Source organism: Bipolaris oryzae (genome assembly GCF_000523455.1).
Source record: "Bipolaris oryzae ATCC 44560 unplaced genomic scaffold scaffold_267, whole genome shotgun sequence".
Lineage (NCBI taxonomy): Eukaryota > Fungi > Ascomycota > Dothideomycetes > Pleosporales > Pleosporaceae > Bipolaris > Bipolaris oryzae.
Window position 1 is genome coordinate 1 of NW_006911543.1, and position 23,615 is coordinate 23,615.

Here is a 23,615-nt window from a genome sequence, read left to right on the forward strand (position 1 = left end):
CGCGGCATTGTGGTGGTTGTGGAGAGAGCCGCGTCAAGTTTGGTGGGGTGGGCCACTTACTGATGTGGGCCGCTTACTGATAAAACACGTTAGTGATTTGACTGTGGTGTTCTGGAGATAAGAGCCGCACATCATCGTCATATCAAGAAGAAGGAAATCCAGGTGCCCAAGCTTGCTTAGTCCTTTCAGTGCGGTCTGATCCAATGCTAGGCGAAAGTCCTTGAGAAACAGCGATGTGAGTGAATTCGACTGATTTGAGATAGAATGCACAAAATGTGTAATGGTCGGATTGGCTTCATCTTTTTCATGGCCTGTGAATTCAAACTCGAATGTTTTAAGATGACCAAATAATGGCATCAACCGAGCTATTTCTACTGTGTCGACGCTGCATTTTTGTATATGAAAGCTTTCAACCCATGACTTTTGTTTCCGTAGTCTGTGAAGGGCTGCATTATACTCGGGCCATTTGAAGATACCAGGTAGTACGCGGTTCCTATCGTATACTACATGGTCCAGAGTCAAACTGCGTAGTGAAGGTAGCAGGAATAGGGGAATGACATTCCGAATGCGCATCGGGCCAACAATATATGCTTTATTGAGATTGGAAAGAATTCGAAGATCTGACGCCGGCTTGAACCAAACAGCGCGATAATTCCATTTGGAAGGTATAACAATTCGGATGTCGCAAACATCCGGCGCGAATGCTAGGAATAGATTTAGATATGCGTCTGTACCGGCATCCATCAATATAGAATTGAGGTCGTCCGCCGCATAAGGGATCTCTGGGTCTAACGCTTTTGCGATGTTACGGCGTTCTATTCGTGCCAAATCACCAGGGAATCGAAAAGCATCGCTGGTGATCAGAGAATTGTTGTGCGCAGGCCTACAATCCCATTCCAGACTTTGGATGCGTCGTGCGTGGGCAGGCCAGGACGCAAGGGTGCGTATAAACAGAGCTGGGTTTCCGCGACTCAAAGAGTACGTGCTATACAGGAGCTCATTGGTAAGGCGATGCAGGCGCCGGTTCACGAGGCCAATGTTCAAGGCTGTGCTGAATGCTTCGAGGAACAGCTCCTTGATGATTTCGAGTAACAATTCGTTTGGAAGAGCTTCCATAATATATGGTATAGAGGCTATGCGAGGAAGAAAGGCTAACGACTACCCTAAGTACAGACAACGAGCTGTTAGCGTCTTGGCAATCTTCACACACGAACAAGGGATCTTGTCAAAATCGTATAGTAAGCATAGTGATGGTCTATTAATGGATAGAACGTGTGTATCTGCAATAAAATATTGAATGGTGATGTGTACATTCAGTTACAGACTGGTGATGCAGTTGCGTGGTATCTGTACTCACGCAACAGTCCCATTTCTCACCTAATTAGGAACAATTTCTTTTTGTTTCTCTGCCTCCCAATCTGCCATTGGGTCATGGCCTGAGTCCCATGTGCTATTGCGCAGCAAGGCGCTTTTGTGTCATCTCTCCCACCTAGTATAAATATGTACATTGTTGTCCAACGAAATTGCAGCCAAAGGAAGGATATAGTACATAGGCTCCGGTGCCTTAAGGATGTATAAAGAAAACAGACGGACGAGGTCCTGGCAATGAACTGTCGCATGACTAAAGACGATAATGAAATGGAGTTGACGTCAGTGTATCGCCGCTTAAACATTACGCCAGGCTAGTGCGAGTAGAACATGCTTGTGTGTTCGTGAGTCGTGCCCCAACTTCTGTCTGATGATCGTTGGGGCTAGCTTCGAATTTTTAGTGTTGTTCTAGGGCACTGTACATTTTGGTCAAGTGCCGGTCCAGATTTTGCATGGAATGGTGGTTTTGAAGTCTCGTACTCTCTACGGATCGGGATTCCGTACATTCAGCTGGCGACCGTAATCCCGGCTGTCGTCGATGCTGCCTAAGCTTTCTCGACTTAAGTTAGCACCGTGAAAGGTGAGAACAGCAGCTGGGTTGAGGCGAGAGTCGACTAAAATTGGTTGACTTAATCTGCGGGTTGATGGAGTCATGGGCGTTATCGACTCTTCGTTGGATCGGCTGCGCTGGGAACCAAAAGTTGTGGTAAGGGGTGTAGGCGACTTTTCAGCACGTCCACCGAGCAAACCAGCCCTGCTCATAGTGCTGACATTGCGTTGGATGCCGCCACCGCCTTCTTGCCCCTCGCGTTGCTGCCTCCTCCTCTTCCACAAGACAAAGAAGACGATACCAATGATGGCAAGTAGACCAATGATGCCACCAGCTACGCCACCAGCAATAGCACCTACGTTTGGTGAATCTTTCGAGTCATTAGTTGCAGGGGCAGGGGCCGATGGTGTTATGACAACAGTGCGGGTAACAACATTTCCACTTTCGGTGACCAGAGTCGGCACTGTCACTGGCTCCTGAGTCTGGGAAGGAGCTTGCGTAGACGATGGCTTCTTGGTCTGTATCAGATGTTAGTTTAGGGTAACAGACCAGGTTGGAAGCGAAGTACATCAGTGGAGGATGAAGACGAAGTAGAGTCCAGCTCTGCAGTGACCGTCGAGAAGACGGTCTCTGGTTTCTGCGTCACAATGCTCGTTACCACTTGTGCAGGAGGTGGAGCATACTACCAGAAGGTCAAACACCGATAGCTTGTAATTGCGCACGTACAGCCAAGGGAGACCTTGAGGTAGATTGACTAATGAAAGGGAAGGGGGCAGGGTTGATGAGATAAAGAAAAGAAGCACTAACAGTTGGTTGTTGTGATTGTGGTTGCGACTGCGGTTGTTGCGATTGCTTAGAAGGCGCAGCTGCGGTGGAGGAGGGCTGCGAGCCTCCCTTAGTACCGGATGGCTGGCCGTCCATTTGGACATAGATGTAAAGACCTTTGTCCTTGCTACCACATTTTTCGTCGGGGAAGCCAGGACAGTCCTGCAGACAGTCGCTCAAGCTTGCTGTATCTCCGGGTACATAGTTGGAACACCAGCAGTCGGTGTATTTGATAACAGCAAACGCCCATGAGCCTCCTTCCTCCTTGCAATGGTTGGTACAGTTACCATTGGACTGGTATGGCCAGGTATCTGAGAGGTTAGAGGCTGCGTGACGCGCAGGACAGGGAGGAGAACTTACAGGCAGTGTCTTGCTCTCCAGTGTTTAATGAAGAGCAGTATGGATATGTCCAGTCTGAAGCGCCGGCAGGTTGTATGGAGAGTAAGAGGGTAGAGAAGGCGGCAAAGCCAAAGAGCGTTGATGTGAATCGGTTATGCATTGTGAAAGTCTATAGTCGTAGACGGGGAGGATATGTCGGTAGACGTCGAAGTTTGCGCAAGATACGGGGTGTTACTCGGCGACGTGAATGAGACAGATGCGGTGGCGTCTTTGAGCGCAACAAAGACGGCGCTGAAAGGGAAAAGCGATTGGACGCCGCCGTATTCGGGAGGGCGCTACAAAGCGAACGAGGGGGACGGTGAAGACGGTTCAGATGAAGCGGGCCGTCGAAAGGCTTTGCAGGCGGGGTGAGAGGGTGGCTGTGGTGTGAGGTGGTACAGCCTTTGGCCCGTCAGCCGGCCGGTCGCTGGATGCTGGCTGGGACCTGGTCGACGCGCTCTCGAGACTGCAGGTGCAAGGTGCAGTTCGCGGGTACAAGAAGGCGGCAGGGTGCGAGAGAGAGAGAGAGAGAGAGGGGGGGGGAAGATCCTGTTGGCTCAGGCTGTGGTTAGCATTGCTGGCCTTGGTGGGTGGTCGAGCGGGTGTGAGCTGTAGCACAGCAGGTTGTAGGCCAGGAAAAGGCTCTGTTGGGGATGGAGGCTGGTGGAGCGGCGGACTTACGAGCGCTAAATCGATACCAAGGTCTGTGCTGCTGCTTCGAGCACTATCCACGTCCTGATCCCTCCCGCTTTGGCCTTTAGTTCCTCCGCCTCTTCCGCACTGGGCACGCTGCCTGACTCGAGCTGCCGTGTTCCTTGTTTTCCGCCAACAGTGTCCGACTCCGTACTTGGATGACGGGCCGGGGGGTGGGTGGATGGGTTGGGTTGGGTGCTTGCGGTTAAATGGCGTCCTATAGGTCGTATAACAGGCTCGTCGCCGCGCCTGAACTGACGACAGATGCGAGTGCCCTTGAATGGGGGGGAATACACTAGACAGACGGGAGCCGAGTTCGGGATGGACAGGAGCTCTGTTGCTTTTGCTAAGGTTAATAAGGTGGTGCAGGTGCTGGTGCTGCTGTGCTTAGTGGCACCGCGGCGGCGTGTTTTCCGGAGATGAAAGCACTATGTCAAACAGGAGGATCAAAAGTAACCGTCAGGGCGGCGCCGCATTGATGGCTATGTATAAACGAAGGGCTTGTGGTCTGCGTGGACAGACAAACGAGAGTAAGGGTCAAGTACGACAACGAAAGTGTGAAGAGACAAGCGAAAAGATGGAATGGTTGGGTGTCGCACGGCGCAGGACTGGCAGCGTGTTTTGACTGTGTGCGATGTGTGCTGATCACCTGGCACGGCGCAGAATTAGCACGGTGTGGTGGCGTTGGACGGCGAGCCAGTCGTCGCAGCAAATATCAGAAGCAGGAGTTGGCACCATCTACGACCATTACTTACTTACCTTCTTACATGAGCCAGGCCGTTGCATGCAGCTTGCAGCCTGCAGCATGCAGCAATCGCAAGGGGCCTGCACCAGGGGTCACGATCGATGCCTCCCTCGTCCTTGTCCTCGTCCTCGTCGTACAGCCAACCAGCGGGCGTATCGTTGCACCCGCGCCTCTTGCACCACCCTGCGCCTGTCCTCGACCGACAACCTTGACAGACAAGACCTTTGCCTACCGTCTACTTACTTAGCCAGCACACGTCCTGCGCGACTCTTTGCAACCTGTTGAGGCGCTCAACTGACAACAAGGCACCGGGCCGTTGACACTCTCAAGCAACGGCGTCAAGCCTCGTCGCTTTCTCCACCACTCACACAGCCAAGATGCTGCCCTCGTCCAACATGACAGGGCGATGCGCCCGCCCGCCCAAGACGGCCCATAGCAGCATGGCATCATGGCATCATGGCAGCATGGCAGTGTCCTGTCCGGCATGTACAAGACCCGGCCGTTTTGCTTATCAACAGCTGTCAGCATGAATTCAGTATGCCCACAGGCTCCGGAAGTACAGCTATGTATGGCATCCATAGGCAGTTATCTTGCCTCATTTCTCGCTTGGATTGACTGTTAGTCGCAAGGGCTAGACAAACTGGGACTGATGGCAGGCTTGGCACTAAAGGGTCGACCGGCCAAGTCCCCGCGAGCCAGCCACCGCACGCGCGCACACGCGGCCTGGGAGCGAGTGGGAGTGTGAGCGGGAGTGTGAGTGGGAGCCATTATCTCTTTGACCACGCTCGCTCGCTCAATTCGCTTCGCTTTGGCAGAGGCTCGGGCAGATCACGTCTTGGATGGATTATGACGCAAGCCCCCGTCCGCTTTGGGCCAATGAGGCGCCGGCTGCCTGGGCCTAAGCGATGCTTCTCGCAGCACCGCTAGGCCCAGTGCAAACTCTCCAGTATCGATAGCGCGATCGGCAGGGGACCTGGTCAGCGCTACGCGTCTGGATTAATTATGGATCAAGAGGCGATACTCTGCACAAGGAGATGAGGATTGTCCTCCCCGGTACATGTTGAAGCAGAGCCCCGACAGCCACTGCCGTCATCGACTCGCTGGTGAGACGACTGCCCTCTTACTTACTTCCTCGGTTCCGTCATGTTTGCATCACTCGTGCAGCAGCGCGAACGCCAGACTCAACGGCAGAGAACAGGCCAGCACCCCTGGGCGTAAGTACACTACAGTTACTTACAAGCAGGCATCCCAGGCATCCCACACGCACTCGGTACCTGCGTGTCTTAGCTCAGCACGGGAATAGGCCTGCCAAGGGTGACACTGGACAAATTCCACGATGCGAGTGAGATACCAAAAAGGCACTGGTAGCCTATTTATTGTCAGGTCGTCAGCACAACCCTGGCACCCAATGCTATTGAACGCTACCGCCCTCTCCCGCTTCCGTCCAATTCCTGCCCATCCCTGCCCATCCCGGCCGCCGGAGCGTCGCCTTGGCATCCTCCGCCGAACCCATGCCATCCTGGCACCAGCATATCACCTATTGAACCCTGACGCCCACAACGCTCTTATGGCTGCTAGCACATGGGATGCGCAGACCAAACTATTTTGTCGCTGTACTTATTTTGCTTTGCGACAATCCCGTCAGCTTGCTCGTAAACAACTGTAGCCTCAATTCACATGAAACGGTGCAAGCATGGTTGGATAAAGTCTGGACCGCGACAATTTGCGCTCACGCCATATGGTGGCTGTTTATCTCTTGCGGTTGCCCATGGTGACTTCTGTTCTCAGGCTGCAAGGCTGCAAAGCTGCAAAGCTGAGAACCATGTCCCCGGACAGCATCCCCCTAAATCACGTTACTCGATCGAGTCAAGTACTTGATGCCATGACAAACTTGTCTTCTGCACGAATATCCAGCGCGTTAGTTTCTTCGAAGAATCCGTGTCAGTTCCAACAAGGGCACACGCTGTTTCACAGTATCACTTGGCGGAAAGTGGATATGGTTTGCGAGGTTGAAGCATATTGAATAGTGTGCACCCTGAGAGCAAAGCACATTGACACGGTAATGTCCGTATACGGGATGAATAGTTCAAAAAGCAGGGAATGATAGGAGAGTCCGGAACAAACATTACACCAGTCGCCACCCGATAGCCCCCAACTCATTGCAAACCCTAAAGCCATCTCTCCTTGTACATACACGGTCGTACACGCCTTCTCCTCCCATACCCCTATTTACGGCATCTCCATCTTCCGTAGTCCATCTAGGCACCATCACCCCAAAGACCAACGACCTGCATTGCGAAAGCCACTCCCGCTAATCCCGTCTTGATCAACTCGGTCCTCTGTCTCCTCTCAACAAACTCTCTGACCTCCTCGCCGTTGACCTCTTCACCCTGCGCCTCTAGCTCCATGACCTGCCTCTTCTCGTCTGACCCTTCCATGGCAGTCACAGCATAATCGACACCCGGACCAGAGATGAAGGCAAAGATGGACGTGTAGAGCAGATAGGGGTGGCGGAAGCGTCGTGGCGACAGTAGATAGGCTGAGAACAAGGTGAATGTAGTGACATGTCGGAGATATGAGGATAGCCAGGAAGACTGCCTGGACAGGTAGGCAAGTGAAGTGCGTGCGTTTGAGGCAGTGGGGAGGGCGAGCAGTGCGGGGAATGCGGTTGTGGAGAGGGTTGCCGAGACGCCCTGAGGATTGTCAGATCTTGAATGTCTCTTCCTTGTTGCTACAGATTCTGATGCATCAACTGTACAGGAATGACGCCCTGGCACCTCATCCCCGCAGCGAAGCATCCATCATATTGCCAAGGTGGCGGGCTTGTTGCACACATACCGTCGCGATTCCCAGGGTGATTGTGCCGACGAATTTACATATCGACACTGTCTGTGCCGACATTGTGATGGCGGCAATCGTTCCAATGGCTTATGATACTCGAGTCTTGACTGCTGTGATGGTGATGCGTCTGGTGATGACGATGACGATGATTCAGCCCGCTCCGAGTGCTGGCATGCATTTTGCGGAGCTGATGCGGAACCTGTCCCGGTGGTCCAAGCTCTCTCTCCTGCCCGCAGACCAAATGCGGAGGAGAGCACATGTAAATGCAGCCCGCCCGTTATCGCTGCCAATCGGAAATTGATGCTAGAAATTTACATTTTTAGACTCTGCGGTGGATGTGTTAGCTTACATTGTGTTTTGCTGATTTTACTTCAACGCTGGGAAGAACATGTCGCGCGTGGTCAATGTCGGTCTCACCAGAATGTCTTTCCTCGAGGATTACTAGCTTACACCAAACGTACCTCGGCTACCCCGTGAGCGCAACATACATTGCACCGGTCACCGATCGCTGCGGCCGTAACCTTCACTCGGTGCGAGCATCCATATACTTTCAATCACTTGTGTCTTCAGACGTGTAACTTCTCTTCTTTCGTCAAACACAGTTCCTGTCCATCGCGCTCTTCCTTGCCTACACCCTCCTCGAGTCTCAAACACAAACCACCAAGACCATAACAAGACCAAGCTCCCAGATTGGAAAACACCACACACCATGTCTGCGGATAGATATTCATACATGAGTAATGTCTGGAGAGACGGCATATTTGGTATACACTCTCCCATACCACCAACTCCTCACCCTCCTCCCAGAAACTCTCCCGCTAACCCATTCCCACCCCCAGATAACAAAGTCGTCTTCTGCACCGGCGGCGCCGGCACCATCTGCAGCGCCCAAGTCCGGGCCATGGTCGCCCTGGGCGCAAACGCCTGCATTATCGGCCGCAACGTCGAGAAAACCGAAGCCATGGCGGCCTCCATCGCGACCGCGCGCCCCGGGTCAAAAGTCCTCGGCATCGGCGCCATCGACGTGCGCAAGCCCGAACTCCTGCAACAAGCCGCCGACCGCTGCGCAAAGGAACTCGGTAGCATCGACTTCGTGATCGCAGGTGCGGCCGGAAACTTCCTCGCGCCCATCGACCAGCTCTCCGCAAACGCAATGAAGAGCGTCATCGATATCGATGTGCTGGGCAGCTACAACACGGTCAAGGCCACGCTACCGTATCTGGTCGACTCGGCGGCGAAACATCGTACGAATGGAACTACGCAGCCTGTCAATGGCACTGGTGGCCGTATCATCTTCGTGAGCGCCACACTGCATTATACGGCGACGCCGCTGCAGTCGCATGTTGGCGTTGCAAAGGCTGGTGTGGATGCCATGGCGAGGTCGGTGGCTATCGAGCAAGGGCCAAAGGGTATCACGTCGAATATTATTGCGCCGGGTCCTATCGCCGGGACGGAGGGAATGGCACGGTTGGCCAAGGCGGAGGCGAATAAGGCGGATAGTAAGGCGGCAAAGTCAGTGCCGGTCGGGCGGTGGGGTACGGTCAAGGAAATCGCGGATGCGACCATATATCTGTTCTCCGATGCGGGTAACTTTGTAAACGGAGAGGCGCTTGTTGTCGATGGAGGCGCGTGGCATACCGCTGGCTTCAGCGGCGGGTTCGAGTACCCCGATTTCTTGCTTTCTGGCGCTCCTGTTACGGGCGTTGCAGGAGGAAAAAATGCAAAGTTGTAGATTCAATCTTGTGGATGTACGATTGAGATGTGCTGTCTGCATTAAAATTGCATCCATCGACTTCGTAGGTGTTGACACACTCCAACAACACCTTAAATTTGACCAAACCTATTCTTAAATGCTTCTACGTATTTCCTTGACTTAGGAAAGTACTACCAGACAGCTTCCATTCTGGTCTCTGTTCGAATAATATGTCCAGCAATCTTCACTTATTGACTTCAACCACCTACTTCAACAGATTGTTCGTTCCGTATAACCGCAGATATATAGTATCTAAATCACAGTAGTAGAGATAAACTAAAAACAACGCTCACTAGTTATGGACAAGAAATCTTACACTTTAATAAAAAAAATGCAAAATGAAAATATAGGGCCGAGCATCCACCCAGTCCTTCTTATCGCTTCTCTCTTAACTCAGAGCAAAAAGAAAAGCAAAAAGAATATGTCAAGCATAGCTGCTCTCGGTTTCGATCCGAGGTCCTCCGGGTTATGAGCCCGGCGCGCTTCCGCTGCGCCAAGCAGCTTTTTCTGCTGAACTTGATTTCAAGATGGAGAAACCTAAAATTATGAAATTTATATTCCAGAAGATTCTGCATAGGAAGTTGGTGAGCGTGCAAAGTGGTCATGATGTTAAGCGAGTGCGGGGACAGCGGTACCAACGTCAGCTCTCTTCCAGAGTCATCGCCACGCTAGATGTAACTTAGTTAGCGTTGAACACATCAAAGTAATCAGACTGTACTACAATCTAAATGTGGGAAGTAGCCAAAGCGAAGCAGTCTATTTAATCTTTTTTTAACAAGCATCAACATCCCTTGCAGGACTGAATTCTCCCCAAGCATCCACAACGACCACTACTGCACATCACTCTTACATAGGCCACAACGAAGCTGCATACTGCAGCTCAATAACTATCGTTTTAAGATCCATTTCCTACATTCTGCACCTCACCTGTGGCAAATCTCTCAGCGAAAAAAAAAACCCCCGGTATACTTCAAAAGTGATACACAGTTCCAGGCCCTTATGGCCAGTATTACAAGAAGCGAAAAAAAAGACACCCTTCCGTACGTACATGCGAGTGGCTATTGTTTTTCGCGCTTTCAACTACGTAGGGTCTGATAGAGGGTTGTCTCATCCGGGCCCAACATACCTCGACTCGAACCCACTATAACACCATACGCATCCGTTCCTATACACCTCCCAAGCGCACTCCACACCTCCGCCACTGCCCACACCTCCCCCCCTTAACATCTTCCTCGCTAAAACCCAGAATCCGCTACGACCTTATCCAAAACCCTATTCTTTTTACACTCGTAATCCAGAACTCGTCATTGACGTTGATTCTCTAGAATCGTTTGTTTTTACACCTGTAGATACATCGCTTTAAGATGCTAAGGGGGGGCGGGGGAGATGTAATCATGGATAAATCAACACAACCCGTCGTTTATACCAAGAATTCTTCCATCACTAAAGATAAGTGAGATCGCTTTTTTATTATTCCTCATCAGAACTCGCACCTCAATTTGAAAAAAAACGGAATCACTTTTTGCTTACTTTCCTCTAATCTAACACGACAACTTGCCTTGACGGTACAATCATTCTTATTGTATTGAAAAATTTGACGCAGTTGAGTGATAGTACATACCCCGGAGTGGACTAGTAATGGCGCGTGGAATCGGAATGTGGTGTCGAAGGGCCAAGGACGCTTACGTGCAGGCCCTAAAGTTGAGGTAACGATATACGAGGCAAGTCTCGGTTGTTGAGAAATTAGGACATAGCTTATGACGAGGTTGATATTGTAAAGTAGAGTATGCAGATGTGGGTCCACTATATCGTGTTCACAGCGAATAAAATCTTAGTAGGTCATTAGGTTGCTGGTATACAGTATCAGGCAGAGTCTGTAAAGATACGGATTGACTCATTGCTGCAAGAATAGGGGGGGGAGGTTGGTTTTAGCTATTGCCAAGATCGTACTAAGATTAACTTGATGCTAATTATATGTGAATAAACTTAATACACAGCAAGAAGAAGTAACGCCTGACAAAGTCGCTGAGAAATTAGATAAGCGTACACGCAACATAATTGGAACGTATTTCATATAACACTACCCTCTCTAGTTATGACCGTAGGTGCCAGATAGCTCCTTTCTCCATAGGGATTGACACGGAATGATAATTGCGCTAAAACACCACGCTAATATCCCTCAAAATGATACAAACTGCCAAATATGCATGTAACCCCAATATGAAGATGACAATAAGGAAATTCCTGTTAGTCACGTAAAAAAGGCTCACAGAGCAACTATCGTGAAAAAGCACCTTCAGCATCATCACCCAGCCCTCTGAATGCAATCCGCCCATTACTCCTCAGAACCTCACACACCGTCTCAGCACTAAGTTCGTACCCGCTTTTGCGCCAGCGTGCGTTGAGCCAGTCCGCCAGCGCATCCGCACTGCAACTGAATCTTCGCGTGTCCCATTCGTGTAGAATAAGATCAACAATGGGTTGATCGGGGAGCGGTTCTGGGTTGGGGTCCTGGAGCGGCACCGATGAAAGCGGCATGGGGAGGGCACGGGGTGGGAAAATGTTTTCGTATGCGGTCAGGAAGTGGAGGAGCGTGTGTTCGGTGTGCGGACGTGAGGCGAGCGTGATGCCAAAAGGTTGGCCGTTGAGTTTGAGAGCGGAAAGTGGACACGCAGCAGTTGGGTACCCTGCTGCTGCTGCAAGCGTGGACAATGCGGCGTCTCCGGGCGCCATGATGATGTCGAGAGAGCGCGAAGCGAAGAGAAAGTCGAGGCCTTCAGGTCCGCCGGCGGTCTGAAGGTGTTGTCGTGCGGCGTTGATTTCTTCGCGCTTGATACTGGATTGTAGGGCGGCCATAAGATCATTCTGATCTGGGCATGCTAAAAAATATAATTAGGAGACATCAACTATAGCAACGCAAATTGACATACTTGGTGGGAGACACAATTCTGGATGCTCCAGATTGAAGTTGATAATCTCAGCCAATGAATGCATCTTGGTCACCTTGAAGTCCCGGATGAATTCTGATAAGCAATCCTTGAACTCGGCATCTGCAGCACGTCAGCATGTTGGTGGTAGTACAAAGTTCATGGCAACGTACAGACAACTGGTTCGAAGCAGTTCTTGCCATCGATGGTCAAGCTCATTGGATTGGGTAGTTCGACCGGGTACACAACATCGACGCCCATCTCGATCATGCTCTGAACAATCATGTCGTACTTCTGGGTCTGTTTCGTGTCAGCGTCAGAGGCTCTAACAACATAATGATCCCTGCAACAAAGGCGTGGACGCACGTATAACTTGTGACTTTGTGGAGTGATGTCAGCGGTATCTTCGCAAACTTACCATAAACCTCTCGGCGTCAGCATTAATGCGCCCATTTTTGCGCCATGACTTCCAGATTGACGGCTCACAGATGCCGATTCGAAGCGTGCCAAAATCTGGCTTAATCTTAAATGATCTGTGTGGACTCGGCACATTCTCTTCTCTGTTGGTGGGTACCATCAAGGCGTCCATAAGCGCCACAAGATCCTTTGCAGACTTGGCCTATTACATAAAGTTAGTGCGTCCAATACGAGCTGACAAACATCCAGCTTACCATGCCACCAACTGAATCAAATGTTTTGCTTAGGTTGAAGATTCCGTCCATCGGAACTTCTCCAACTGTAGGTTTTAGTGCGTAGAGGGCCGCGCGGTTTGCTGGCGTGATAAGTGATCCGATGGTATCCGTGCCAATCGCCAGAGTGCTGAAGCCTGAAGCCACGGCCACAGCTGATCCTGTTGAGGAGCCTCCAGGAGCTGACAGTTCCCAATGTAGTTTTCGCTTTGCAATGTGTCTTGAAACATACGGTGACTGACACTGTCCGCCCACCGCTGACCATCCCGGAGGCATTGACGGATTCTTGAGACCACAGAATTCTGTAAGGTTCGATTTTCCAATGATGATCATCCCTCGCTTGATCAAGCGGTCGACAACGGTCGCGCTCTTCTTAGGTATACAGCCTACAAAAGCATAGGAGCCTAACAAGAACATAAGTCCTACTGATGGCATCCAGGTTAGTTATTCGAACATACCAACTGTCGTATCCATCCCTAGCGTCTCATCCGTCATGATGTTGTCCTTGATTACTATTGGAATGCCATGAAGTGGGCCTCTTATCTTGCCTCTTGCTCGTTCATCGTCCAGCTTGCGTGCTATCCTCAATAGTTCATGTTTTGGGGCAACAGAAATCAATGCTCTTAATTGTCTGCCTCTTCTGTTGTGTAACGCAATCTCCTTCAGGTACAGTTGTACGATTTGCACGCTTGTAATTGCTCGCGCATTCAAGAGTTCGGACAGTTCGAATGCCGTGACCGTGAGTGGATCGAAGTCTGGCAGCCATGTGTCGTCTGCCGAGGAAGTGAATGATGCCTTGGGTGACGAATTATTCTTGTCGACTACCTCCTGCGGCGAGGAACTTCCAATGCTAGGCGCCAGCGCAGTCTTGAGAAACTTGAAGACTCTCGGCATGTTTGGTTGAACCCCGACACTTCGGTCGACGTCACGTGGGATGTGCTCTGTGAAATCAGAATATCGAAACGCCAATGTCGATGTAAATATTAGATGCTGGGCGCAAGCGTTAAGTATCACCAACAGAGTGAGGGGCGTGCTTGCAATACGGGCGTAACAAGCCAAAACGAAAGTGAGGAGAGGGCCAAAAGTGTTTGCAAGGGACATGGGCTCCGCAACGTTATGTACATTCGCCGTGACCTTATTCAGGCTCTTGGAGGGCTGCCAGCGGCTGCGACGATGATCCTTCGACCCTGACTCGACCACGTAAACGGTGGCCCTCGGATATGTGGATGGTGGCGTCGATAGGCTGCATCCAACAGTAGGGATGGTGGTTAGCCGGTCGCCAATCGAGGAAAAGCATTCCGTTATTTGATGCTCTCCGCTGGTCTGATTCGGGGGGGCGCCCCATCAGAAGCAGCTGGTGCATGATCATCTTCACACTGCACATGCACTTTACCCGGGACGCAGGACCGCACAAAGTTGCCGGCCGGTTGACATTTCGCTTACGGTGAGATGGGCTTCACTCTGGTTTCCGTCCAAGCCCCGTTGAGTATTGGCGGAACGGCGCCATTCTGAGGCGTGGACCGAGTCATACCCAAATAGGACTTTACCGGAGGTCCTTCAGGTTTGAAAACAGCAACCGAACCTTTAGGTTTACTGTGTAGGTTTGGACCACGGCGGTTTGGACACAACCAACATGTTATCGCAGCTCGCACAAGCCTGTCGACGCTATAAGCAGGGTTCCACGCTCCTGCGTCCGAGTGGCACAGCAGATTCAGCACCCTCGATTTGGTGCATGGCAGCTTGGCGAATACATCTATCCACCCGGAGTGGTAGAGTGCAATACTGCACCCCGGTCTCGCTTCCAACTATGAGTCGTCTTCCCCAACGCGATATGGTAGTACATTGCGGGGGATCGGCTCTCGGTATGCCAATCCCAATTCCACCGCGGACATCTCAACCAGGACCTGGACGGCGGTACTTGATACGAGTTGATGCATGTATACAGAATCTCCGTGCAAACTGTGCGACTCCGGTAACTGATCGTCGGTACAAGGTTGGCAGAAGCCGGCCGGTGTCGTGCCATGGTTCTCGAACGGCTCCCTCCCTGGCGCGCATGCTCACCTGCCGGTCAGGCGGCACGGAGGCCAGGGGCAGGGCCTCTGGTTTACGGCTAGTGTCCCCAGGCTACTGCTATTCGCTCTGGTGCCTTGGTGTAGAGTAGAGTGAGTGCCGTATTTGACCCCACACTTTGCAATATCGTCGCCACGCTGGATAGATTGCGCGCGGGGCTGGTACGAAGGCCTCTCTGATCAAGTGACGCACAGCAGCCGCGCATTCGCGATTTGCACCAGGGTTGGCCCACTGCCGTGACCCATGCCAAAAGCCGATGCAGGCAGAATCCGGGCTGAGAGACTCAACAATCAGTGGCTCGTGGTCTAGAACTGGCGTGATTTTGTTGTCTTGCTGCATGCCCGGAGAGTGCCATGAGGTGGCTGGCTAAAGTCGAGAGGGGACCAAACATGAAGCTCGAGAAGGCCATCGTGGAGCAAAGGTCGACTGCCGTCAGTAGACCCGGTCTTGGCATCCCCTCGGCCGGTACGTACCTGCACAAAGATCACCAGCACCATCCTGGAGCAAAAAAATTACGCGTTGCACAGCAAGGGTGAACATGGCTCAGAAAACTTTCCTATAGGCTGCAGTGTACATTATGCCGCGTGGTATCGTGCAGTGGTGGTGGTCCAGGGCAAGCACACAACTAACCATACTATCCCATGGCTTCTCTCAACTCTCCCTATAAACCAAAACAACCTTTAGAACGTCGTTGTGGCTAGCCTACTGGCTGCGTTCTTCGCATCAATCCGATCATCGTCCTCTTCCACTCCTGCCTGGCTTCCCGCTTTGCTAGTAGCCCGCTTTCTGCCGTGTATTGTCTCTTCGTCGATTTCGTCAGTCTCAGGAAGTGGAGCGACAAAACTACCGCTCATACTGCGATTGAGCCCATCACCGGGTCGTCGCGGCACGCCCGACCATGCATCGCCCTTGGGTCCTTGAGAGCTTGCCATGGGAACCCGGCGCTGTGGTGGATGCGCTTCACGTCCAAGCCGCGAAAGACCACCGCTGCCATCAATCGCCCGAATGTCCGGTCTTACAGATTCCAGAGTAGCTAGAGTACGGCGTTCGGCTTCAATCTGGCGCACTACGTATTCCCGAATCGCTTGCCGCATGTCGTGCGTAGTCCGATCGAACCACCTCCGCTGTTCTTGAAGAAGATTGGCAGTGACACGCTGTGCTTTTTGCATCAGGTATTGCTCGTGGCTTCTAGCCTCGTCCAGAGCGGCAATAGCTTCGTCAACCTTTTCCCGTTTCACGCTCGAGCTGGCCTTCAGCCTATCAGCCGCTGACAACTTGGACTTGGTCGCTGATTGTGCTTGCAGCAGTTCGCGAAGGATGATGTGACGATTTGTCAGAGTTTCTTTCGCGATAAAGGCATCGCTGCTGTGGTACTGGAGTGGATCACCTAGAGTGGTAGCTTCGGCAGTACCTTGAGCCGCATGAAAGTCACCAGTAGCCTGTATAATCTTTCCGAGCTTCTTATACGCGTGGGCCAAACCGACATGCGTCTCTTGGACCTGTAGTGCTGCAAACTTGGCGCCCAGGTCAGATTCAGCGACCCCGAGGTCTACAACAAATTAGACTTATATTCCGTATGACATATGCTGACCACTTACTCCTTCGGTGCTTCACAACCTTCTCCAACTTCTGCTCAGCCTCCATTGTACCGAGGTAGAATGCTTTGACCACTGGTCGTGCCGCAGCAAGTTCTGGCGTGTCATCCGGAGGCGGCGCAAACTGCTTGATCATCTTGCGGCGCACTCCAGTAGCAGGTTGCTTCCTTCGCACCACGGGGCTATAACCAAAATCGCTTTCTACGAAGAAGACCATTTCCTCGTCACGTATGAGTATTTCGTTGCTGCACACAATGTTGAGCCACCGCTGGATTGATATCTTGAGTCGTGCCTCATCTTCATCGGTTCCAGCGCCTGCCGATGTAGTCGCTGGTGGTACTGCAGGCACAATAGCTTCTGGACATGCGGAAATGAGATGCTCGCCAAGTTTCACGAATTCAGAGTGTAGACGCCGGACATCGCGGAATTGAGTGGTGCGAAACTTGGGAAGGTTCGTCTGAATGGAGAAGTTAGCATGAGGCCACCGTTAGGGATGCCATCCGCAAGTGGAGTGGACAGATATGGAGGTAGTTTTGCAGCCAAACAGCAATGCGCCGAGAGCACCAACGCTACCTTGATCCAATGCTCAATGTCCAGCACATTGCGAAGGCATGCTTTTGCCAGGTTGAAGTCGTATAGACATACGTAAACATCGAATCGTATTATGGGGTCCTTCTTTCCATTGCGCTCAAGACCTGTGACCTTGGCCTGCAGCTTATACTGCTGCTGCTGTTGCTGCTGCTGTCGCTGTGGTCTCGTGCCGTGGTACCTTTGTGGCTGCTGTCCCTGTTGGCCCTGTTGCTGCGGCTGAGGTGATCGAGGCGCGTCCTGACCGTGCGCCTGCTGTTGCTGCGATTGATTGCCATTGTCAGGCGCCGTACCCGGCCGACTTTGCGCATCCTGCTCGCCCAGGTAGCCGTACTGCTCACTGTTCTCGCCATATGGGGAAGCCTGCGCAGGCAGCGGGGATGACGGAATATCGTTAGTTGGAGGCTGGCCAAAAGACGATCGGTTTGCCTGAGGCGACGAAGCCCAAGGATCGCCGCCGGCGGGGTGGTCGGGATCGTGAGCGCTGTAATCCATGGTTGTGGGGGAGTGAATTGAAGCTATCGACGGCTGCGACTAGCTGGAGAGTGATGCGATGATGTCGCTCCAACGCCCTGCCTTGCCCTTAGCCCGGCTAGGAAAGGCGCGAACCATGCCATCTTTTGCGTCACGTGCATTTTCTACACACACCATCCTTCGCATCACCATCGCATTGCGCAGTCATTGGCATGATAACCGGCTGGATATGGTGTGCCCGCCGAGTCGTTCGGCACAATGTGAAGACTCCTCGGCGGTTGCTGTCGACCCAGGCACCTCACCATGACCTACTTTCCAAAGCGACCCGCAATATCGGCATCATTGCCCACATTGATGCAGTAGGTCGGATGGTTCCTTTGTGAAGCTGAAAAGGCTCTAATGAATGTCCAGGGTAAAACGACTACAACTGAGCGTATGCTCTACTACAGTGGTGTCACTCGTAGAATAGGAAGTATGTTACGAATTCATTTTACCTCAATAGCGTAGTGTTTTCCAAATATCTCGGTGCCCTTGTATCACTTGTGAATCAAAAATATCGGCTTCAACGAAAACACTAACCGTTTCTAGATGTCGACGAAGGGTCAACAGTAACTGACTTCCTTCCCGCTGAGCGAGCACGAGGTATCACCATCCAATCTGCAGCCATAACTTTCCACTGGCCTCCACTACCACCAAGTAATCAAACAACGCCATCTCTACCACAGTTGCCAGTATCTTTTGATAATGTTTTGAGATCTTCTACCCCTCACAACATCAATCTCATCGATACCCCAGGTCACGCTGATTTTACATTCGAGGTACTCCGTTCGCTGCGTGTCTTGGATGGCGCGGTTTGTATTCTAGACGGGGTAGCAGGAGTCGAAGCCCAAACAGAAAAGGTGTGGACGCAAGCCGGACACTATCATATTCCCAGGATCATCTTCGTCAACAAGCTGGACCGTGTAGGCGCTGCCTTTTCAAGAACAGTCAAAGAGATTGGTTCCAGACTACGCGGATGGCCTGCAGTTTGTCAGATTCCTTGGTGGCAGGGAGGCAACGGCGATTTTGTTGGGGTCGGAGATGTTATCAATCTCCGTGGCATGCTCTGGAAGGCAGGCGGAGATGGGCGAGATATCAAGGCCGTGGACCTCGAAGAGTTGGAAAAGACTGACAAAGATTTCGCCGCAGAAATTAAAAAGGCCAGAATAGCTCTTGTCGAGACACTGAGCGAGCACGACGACGTAATGGTTGAGCACTTCCTGGAAAATGACGAAGACCATCTCGCCATTTCTGGTATTCAAATCACGCAGTCTCTTCGTCGAGTCGTTTTACAAGCACCCCAATCGGTTATTCCAGTGTTTGCTGGGGCATCGTTCCGCAACATTGGTGTTCAGCCACTTCTTGATAGTGTAGTCGATCTCCTCCCATCACCTCTCGAACGCCCGGATCCTGAGATAGCCATCACAAACCAGAGTAGTACCCTTGCTGCTCTTCTCAGTTCAGCATCTACAGCACCCATCAAGTCATCCAAGCCGGCAAAGAAGCAAGAAAAGCGAACGGGCGAGCTCGCTATTGCCGAAGTGAAAAATCTACAAGCCTGTGCTCTGGCTTTCAAGGTTGTTAATGATGCCAAAAGGGGCGTCCTGGTCTACGTGCGCGTCTACTCTGGTTCAGTTGATCGCGGCGCCACGCTGTACAACACCAACCTGGCCGTTGCTGAGCGCGCACCTCGACTGTTGAAGATGTACGCCAACGATGCAGTGGAAGTAGATAGTATCGGTCCTGGTCAGATTGGTGTCATCACTGGACTGAAGCATGCTAGGACTGGTGATACGCTGATTGTATACCGTGGGCTACAGATGAAGGGCACACCATCTGGTGGGTTGAACACGCTGCAACTCCGACCTATCGCCGTTCCGCCGCCTGTATTCTTTACCAGTATCGAACCTCACAGTTTGAGCGAGCAAAAGCACGTACAAGAAAGCCTTGCTATCCTACTACGCGAGGATCCGAGTCTGCACCTCTCAGTCGACGAAGAGTCTGGACAAACGCATCTAGCAGGCATGGGAGATTTGCATCTCGAAATCGCCCGAGACCGACTTTTGAACGACTTCAAAGCCAAAGCGCGAATCGGCAAAATCGAAATCGGATACAGAGAAACCATCACCACATCAACCGAGCCCTTCACCTACACTCTCGACAAACCAATCGCAGGCAAGCAGTCCAAAGCCATCACCACCGCCTCCGTCGAGTCCATGGACGAATCCACCCTCACCAACATCTTAACCCTCGATACTCAAGAAATCCACGACACCCCCTTCGAAACCACCTACAAACTCCCAGACAACAACACCCTCTACATCTCCCACCCCAACCTCTCCTCACACGACTCCTCCACCCACAAATCCCACATCCCCCCTCACCTCTCCCTCCCAGGCATCCTGCACGCCCTCCAAGCCGGCGCCGCCGCAGCCCTCGCCCGCGGCCCCTTCAACGGCTTCCCCGTCGCCAACACGCGCGTCACCATCACCCTAGACGCAGCCGCCCATCTATTCCCCGAGACAACAACGACCGCGCTCTCCATGGCTGCTCGCGCCGCTGTGGGGGCGAGTCTACGGACTGCATGTAGCGCTGCGCCCGCGGCCCTCCTCGAGCCAGTCATGAACGTTACGATTTTTGTAAATGAAAGCTCGCTCGGGGCAGTCGTGCAAGATATTTCTTCGTCCCGCGGTGGTCAGGTGTTGTCGCTTGATGGTACCGAGTCCTCACACACATCATCGAGTGCTAACGGCGATGATGGTGACGACGACTTGCCGCGGATTGACCCAGCGCTTATTTACACGCCGCCTGATCCGTTTAGTTCGGGGACGGGGGAGGTAGGGAGTGGTGTTGCGGATAATCAACGCCAGATTGTAGCGAGGGTGCCGTTGAAGGAGATGGTGGGGTATTTGAATCATCTGCGGGCGCTGACGGGGGGGAGGGGCACGTTTGTTATGAGTGTGGATGGGTTTGAGAAGATGGGAAGTCAGAGGCAGAAGGAGGTTATTGATGCGTTGAGGGAGTTTTGAAGGGCTGGTCGTAGGGTGTATGGAGTGATGTATTTGTACGAGTAGATTGTGTAAAATGTAACAGTAAAATGGAATAGTAGTTATTTGGATTTTGTGGAGGGTATAGTGCTTGAATATATGTGAGATGTGAGATGTGAGATTTGCTATTGTAGATGAAAGAGACGGGGTAGATGTTGATCTCAAGAAATAAGAGAGGAGTTGCGAGCCTAATGCTAGGCTAAAGCGTACCAGTGAAGGTGAAAGTGAATGTAAACAACACTCGAAGCTCTACAAACAGTCAACACTAAACATCTCATTCCCGTTTCCTATACCTCTCACAGCTCTCATTTCGAACCTCAACACCACCAAACCCATTCCACTCTCCAACAACCCCATACTCTCCGTCCCACCCACCAATCCAAGAACCCCACCCCTCGCCTCAAGCCAAAATAATGAACTACGCATACACGATAATCCTCACAATCACCCTGGTAACGCTCTTCTGCTGCTTCTTCGGATGGTGCTTGATGCGAAGTTGTCGGCGCGTCATCGACGCCGAGATGCACGAGTTGGCGTGTCAGCGGGAGAGTGCGAGCGGAGCGAGCAACAAAGCGAGCAGTAAAGTGGGCAGTAAAACGAACAGCAAAGTGGGCAGCAAGGCGAATGGAAAGTAAAAAGCATGGAGTGTTACATTTCGAGAGATTGGGACATGACCAGGGCACAAAAACCGTTGTGGAATGTGGTACTTAGGGCGGAGCGTGTTGGCGTGGACGGGGTTACACATGTTTGTTTCTCGATGTGTGTGTGGGTGGGACAGCACTGGGTCATGGGGTTTTATCGAGCGCGTAGCTGTGTGTAAGGTGGAGTGGATGGATTTCGTGGGCGCGAGTGTGTGTGTGTGGCTGGTGAGTTGGAGGCTTACGGGAAAGTCTGGTAGGAGAAAAGTTACACAACAGATGGGGTGTTTGCTGTGTAGGGCGGGTTTTCTGACAGGTCTGGTGTAATTGGAAGGTTGAGGAGTTGCTTGTGGATACAAGGTAACTTAAAAGACAGCTCTTTTTTCTTCGCCTCTGGGAGTGTTTTCTAATCTTTTGTCAACATCTCCTATCTTAACGTTGTAATTCGTTCTACCGAATTAACTGCCATGACAAATACCAATCTCACCATCGCCGCCGTTTTTGCCAGTCTATTTGGCTTGGCTCTCATATTCATCGCTTTATGGTGTCTCAGTCATTATATTCATCGCTGTTGTCTCGATATTGGGCAATGGCTCCACGCCTTGTCGCCTCACTCGGATAAGGACCCACCAGTTGTGTATGTGGAGAAACGTCGATCTAGATCTAGGAAAAGCGAGCGGGGAAGAAGACTCGATCCCCTGCGAGCAAAAAGGGACCACGAAAGCGGAAATTTTGAATACGAACGAACAGGGGATAGGGGTATAGAGATGAGGCCAACGGTCCAGCTCTGCGCTCCTGTGCAAGCTCAGCAACAACCATATAACCCAACATATTGCCCTTCTCTGGGATGGCAAGACCAAACTCAAAATATGCAGTCGGTGATGCAGCACCGAACACCAATGTATTGGCAGGCACAGGGTGTTCCTCGAGTACCAATCTACGTAATGCAAACAGCAATACCTCAGCAGTCCAATCGACAGACGGCAATGGAGATATCGGAACCTTTGCAGGGTCCGCCTCGGCAGCAGCCCCACATGTTGTCCCAACCGGAAAAATGTCTTTCGGCGAAATCTAGGTCGCCGGAGAAGTATGCGCGCAAGCCAAGGAAGGTTGATTACATTCACATCTGTGATGAGTATCCGCCTTTTGTGCTAGAAGCACTCAACAAGGCAGCTCTATCATCATCGTCATCATCTACCTCGAGCGATGGGTCTGAAACGACGCAAGAGGTACCGCGGACTACTATACCATGCGCTCCGCCTGCTTGCATCAAAACCAAACAATACCCAGATATAGTAGCACGCGGAAGGGATACCCCAAGGACGTACCCACGACAGTGTGTGGGCAGAAATGGGCGAGGAAATGGGCCGGATAGCCAAGTCAGGTACGCATTGTCGACGGCGTTTCGCAACCGTGGAGACGAAAAAAAAAACGGTGGATACAGAGTATAATGCTTGCTTTGCGCTGCCGTTGGTCCGTCTATCCGTGGCTCTGACGGATGGTAATTACAAGCTAATGCAAAAAGTTGCTGACGATTTTCATCAAGCTAGGATCTGACGCAGGAGACTCCCGAGCGTGCCAGGAGTGTGGATAGCCCAGAGGACGAGCCGGGCGGTCGGCATGGTTGGTGTACATGGCCGAGGAGAAGGGGACGAGAAACGGGCAAAGGAGAGCAAAAGAAAAGCGAACAAGGACACGGACGAGGAACAGGAAATGAAACAGGCTGTGGAAGGCTTTTTGGCTTCTGGACTTTGCAACCGGAGGACGAGGTGTCCGAACAGGAACCAGGACAGGGCCGTTTGTTCGATGGACTAGAAATGCCACGCTACTCAGCAGTGCCGGTTGCGGTGGCGGGAAAGACTCGGAGGCCGAGGACCAGTGAGAGCAGGTGTGGCATTGGCGCTCGGCCGATGGATTGTTCCGCGCCGGCCTCCATGTGGCTGACGCTATAATGGAAAGCACATGCAGGGTGACCCGTGAGAGATGACATTAGTAAACGACTATTGCGGGTAGCCTTGCGACTACTGTTGTACCCTACATATCTGTGGGCATACGCGTGGGCTACTGCTATTGTACGCGTGGCTTGATGTGGCTGTGCAATTGCTTTGTGAGGCGTTGTCGAGGGCAAAGGACGACGACAGGCGTGCAGAAGGAGCGTCTACAGTGCATGTATGTGGCACTGTACTGTACTGCACTGTACTATACTGTACCTACGGTGCTAAGCATATGATGCATCGTGTGTCAGCCCCAGAGCTTTGTCCTAATAGGTAACGTGTATCACCAGTGTGCGCCCCACCCCAGTGTGCGCCCCACGAAATCCTAGTACCTCACCTTCGTAATAACAACGCGTAATGTCTCAACAACGCCAAGCTCTAAAGACCTATACTGAAGCTGA

The 23,615-nt window shown here is 51.9% G+C and overlaps 10 protein-coding genes across 10 annotated transcripts; 5 read left to right on the plus strand and 5 right to left on the minus strand.

Moving 5' to 3' along the window:
- Positions 1–56: 56 nt before the first annotated feature.
- Positions 57–1,116, minus strand: COCMIDRAFT_9865 (uncharacterized protein; the record flags this gene model as incomplete). Its single annotated transcript, XM_007695066.1, has 2 exons — positions 57–72; positions 131–1,116. 2 exons carry the CDS (start codon positions 1,114–1,116, stop codon positions 57–59), a joined length of 1,002 nt encoding a protein of 333 aa, XP_007693256.1.
- Positions 1,117–1,851: 735 nt separating this feature from the next.
- Positions 1,852–3,242, minus strand: COCMIDRAFT_41420 (uncharacterized protein; the record flags this gene model as incomplete). The annotated part of the gene is made up of 4 exons (XM_007695067.1): positions 1,852–2,436; positions 2,487–2,600; positions 2,726–3,054; positions 3,104–3,242. The coding sequence occupies 4 exons, from the start codon at positions 3,240–3,242 to the stop codon at positions 1,852–1,854; spliced, it is 1,167 nt and encodes a 388-aa protein (XP_007693257.1).
- A 1,002-nt stretch (positions 3,243–4,244) lies between these two features.
- On the plus strand, positions 4,245–4,806 carry COCMIDRAFT_30805 (uncharacterized protein; the record flags this gene model as incomplete). Its single annotated transcript, XM_007695068.1, has 2 exons — positions 4,245–4,266; positions 4,313–4,806. 2 exons carry the CDS (start codon positions 4,245–4,247, stop codon positions 4,804–4,806), a joined length of 516 nt encoding a protein of 171 aa, XP_007693258.1.
- Positions 4,807–6,817: 2,011 nt separating this feature from the next.
- Positions 6,818–7,460, minus strand: COCMIDRAFT_30806 (uncharacterized protein; the record flags this gene model as incomplete). Its single annotated transcript, XM_007695069.1, has 2 exons — positions 6,818–7,252; positions 7,398–7,460. 2 exons carry the CDS (start codon positions 7,458–7,460, stop codon positions 6,818–6,820), a joined length of 498 nt encoding a protein of 165 aa, XP_007693259.1.
- Positions 7,461–8,109: 649 nt separating this feature from the next.
- COCMIDRAFT_41422 (uncharacterized protein) lies at positions 8,110–9,132 on the plus strand (the record flags this gene model as incomplete). The annotated part of the gene is made up of 2 exons (XM_007695070.1): positions 8,110–8,164; positions 8,240–9,132. The coding sequence occupies 2 exons, from the start codon at positions 8,110–8,112 to the stop codon at positions 9,130–9,132; spliced, it is 948 nt and encodes a 315-aa protein (XP_007693260.1).
- Positions 9,133–11,430: 2,298 nt separating this feature from the next.
- COCMIDRAFT_109385 (uncharacterized protein) lies at positions 11,431–13,663 on the minus strand (the record flags this gene model as incomplete). The annotated part of the gene is made up of 6 exons (XM_007695071.1): positions 11,431–12,032; positions 12,084–12,203; positions 12,254–12,380; positions 12,499–12,699; positions 12,752–13,173; positions 13,228–13,663. 6 exons carry the CDS (start codon positions 13,661–13,663, stop codon positions 11,431–11,433), a joined length of 1,908 nt encoding a protein of 635 aa, XP_007693261.1.
- Positions 13,664–15,519: 1,856 nt separating this feature from the next.
- Positions 15,520–17,517, minus strand: COCMIDRAFT_109379 (uncharacterized protein; the record flags this gene model as incomplete). The annotated part of the gene is made up of 3 exons (XM_007695072.1): positions 15,520–16,388; positions 16,438–16,891; positions 17,035–17,517. The coding sequence occupies 3 exons, from the start codon at positions 17,515–17,517 to the stop codon at positions 15,520–15,522; spliced, it is 1,806 nt and encodes a 601-aa protein (XP_007693262.1).
- A 191-nt stretch (positions 17,518–17,708) lies between these two features.
- On the plus strand, positions 17,709–20,564 carry COCMIDRAFT_9871 (uncharacterized protein; the record flags this gene model as incomplete). The annotated part of the gene is made up of 3 exons (XM_007695073.1): positions 17,709–17,855; positions 17,908–17,968; positions 18,085–20,564. The coding sequence occupies 3 exons, from the start codon at positions 17,709–17,711 to the stop codon at positions 20,562–20,564; spliced, it is 2,688 nt and encodes an 895-aa protein (XP_007693263.1).
- Positions 20,565–20,995: 431 nt separating this feature from the next.
- Positions 20,996–21,217, plus strand: COCMIDRAFT_109369 (uncharacterized protein; the record flags this gene model as incomplete). The annotated part of the gene is made up of 1 exon (XM_007695074.1): positions 20,996–21,217. One exon carries the CDS (start codon positions 20,996–20,998, stop codon positions 21,215–21,217), a length of 222 nt encoding a protein of 73 aa, XP_007693264.1.
- Positions 21,218–21,687: 470 nt separating this feature from the next.
- On the plus strand, positions 21,688–23,035 carry COCMIDRAFT_30811 (uncharacterized protein; the record flags this gene model as incomplete). The annotated part of the gene is made up of 2 exons (XM_007695075.1): positions 21,688–22,604; positions 22,783–23,035. The coding sequence occupies 2 exons, from the start codon at positions 21,688–21,690 to the stop codon at positions 23,033–23,035; spliced, it is 1,170 nt and encodes a 389-aa protein (XP_007693265.1).
- Positions 23,036–23,615: the final 580 nt, after the last annotated feature.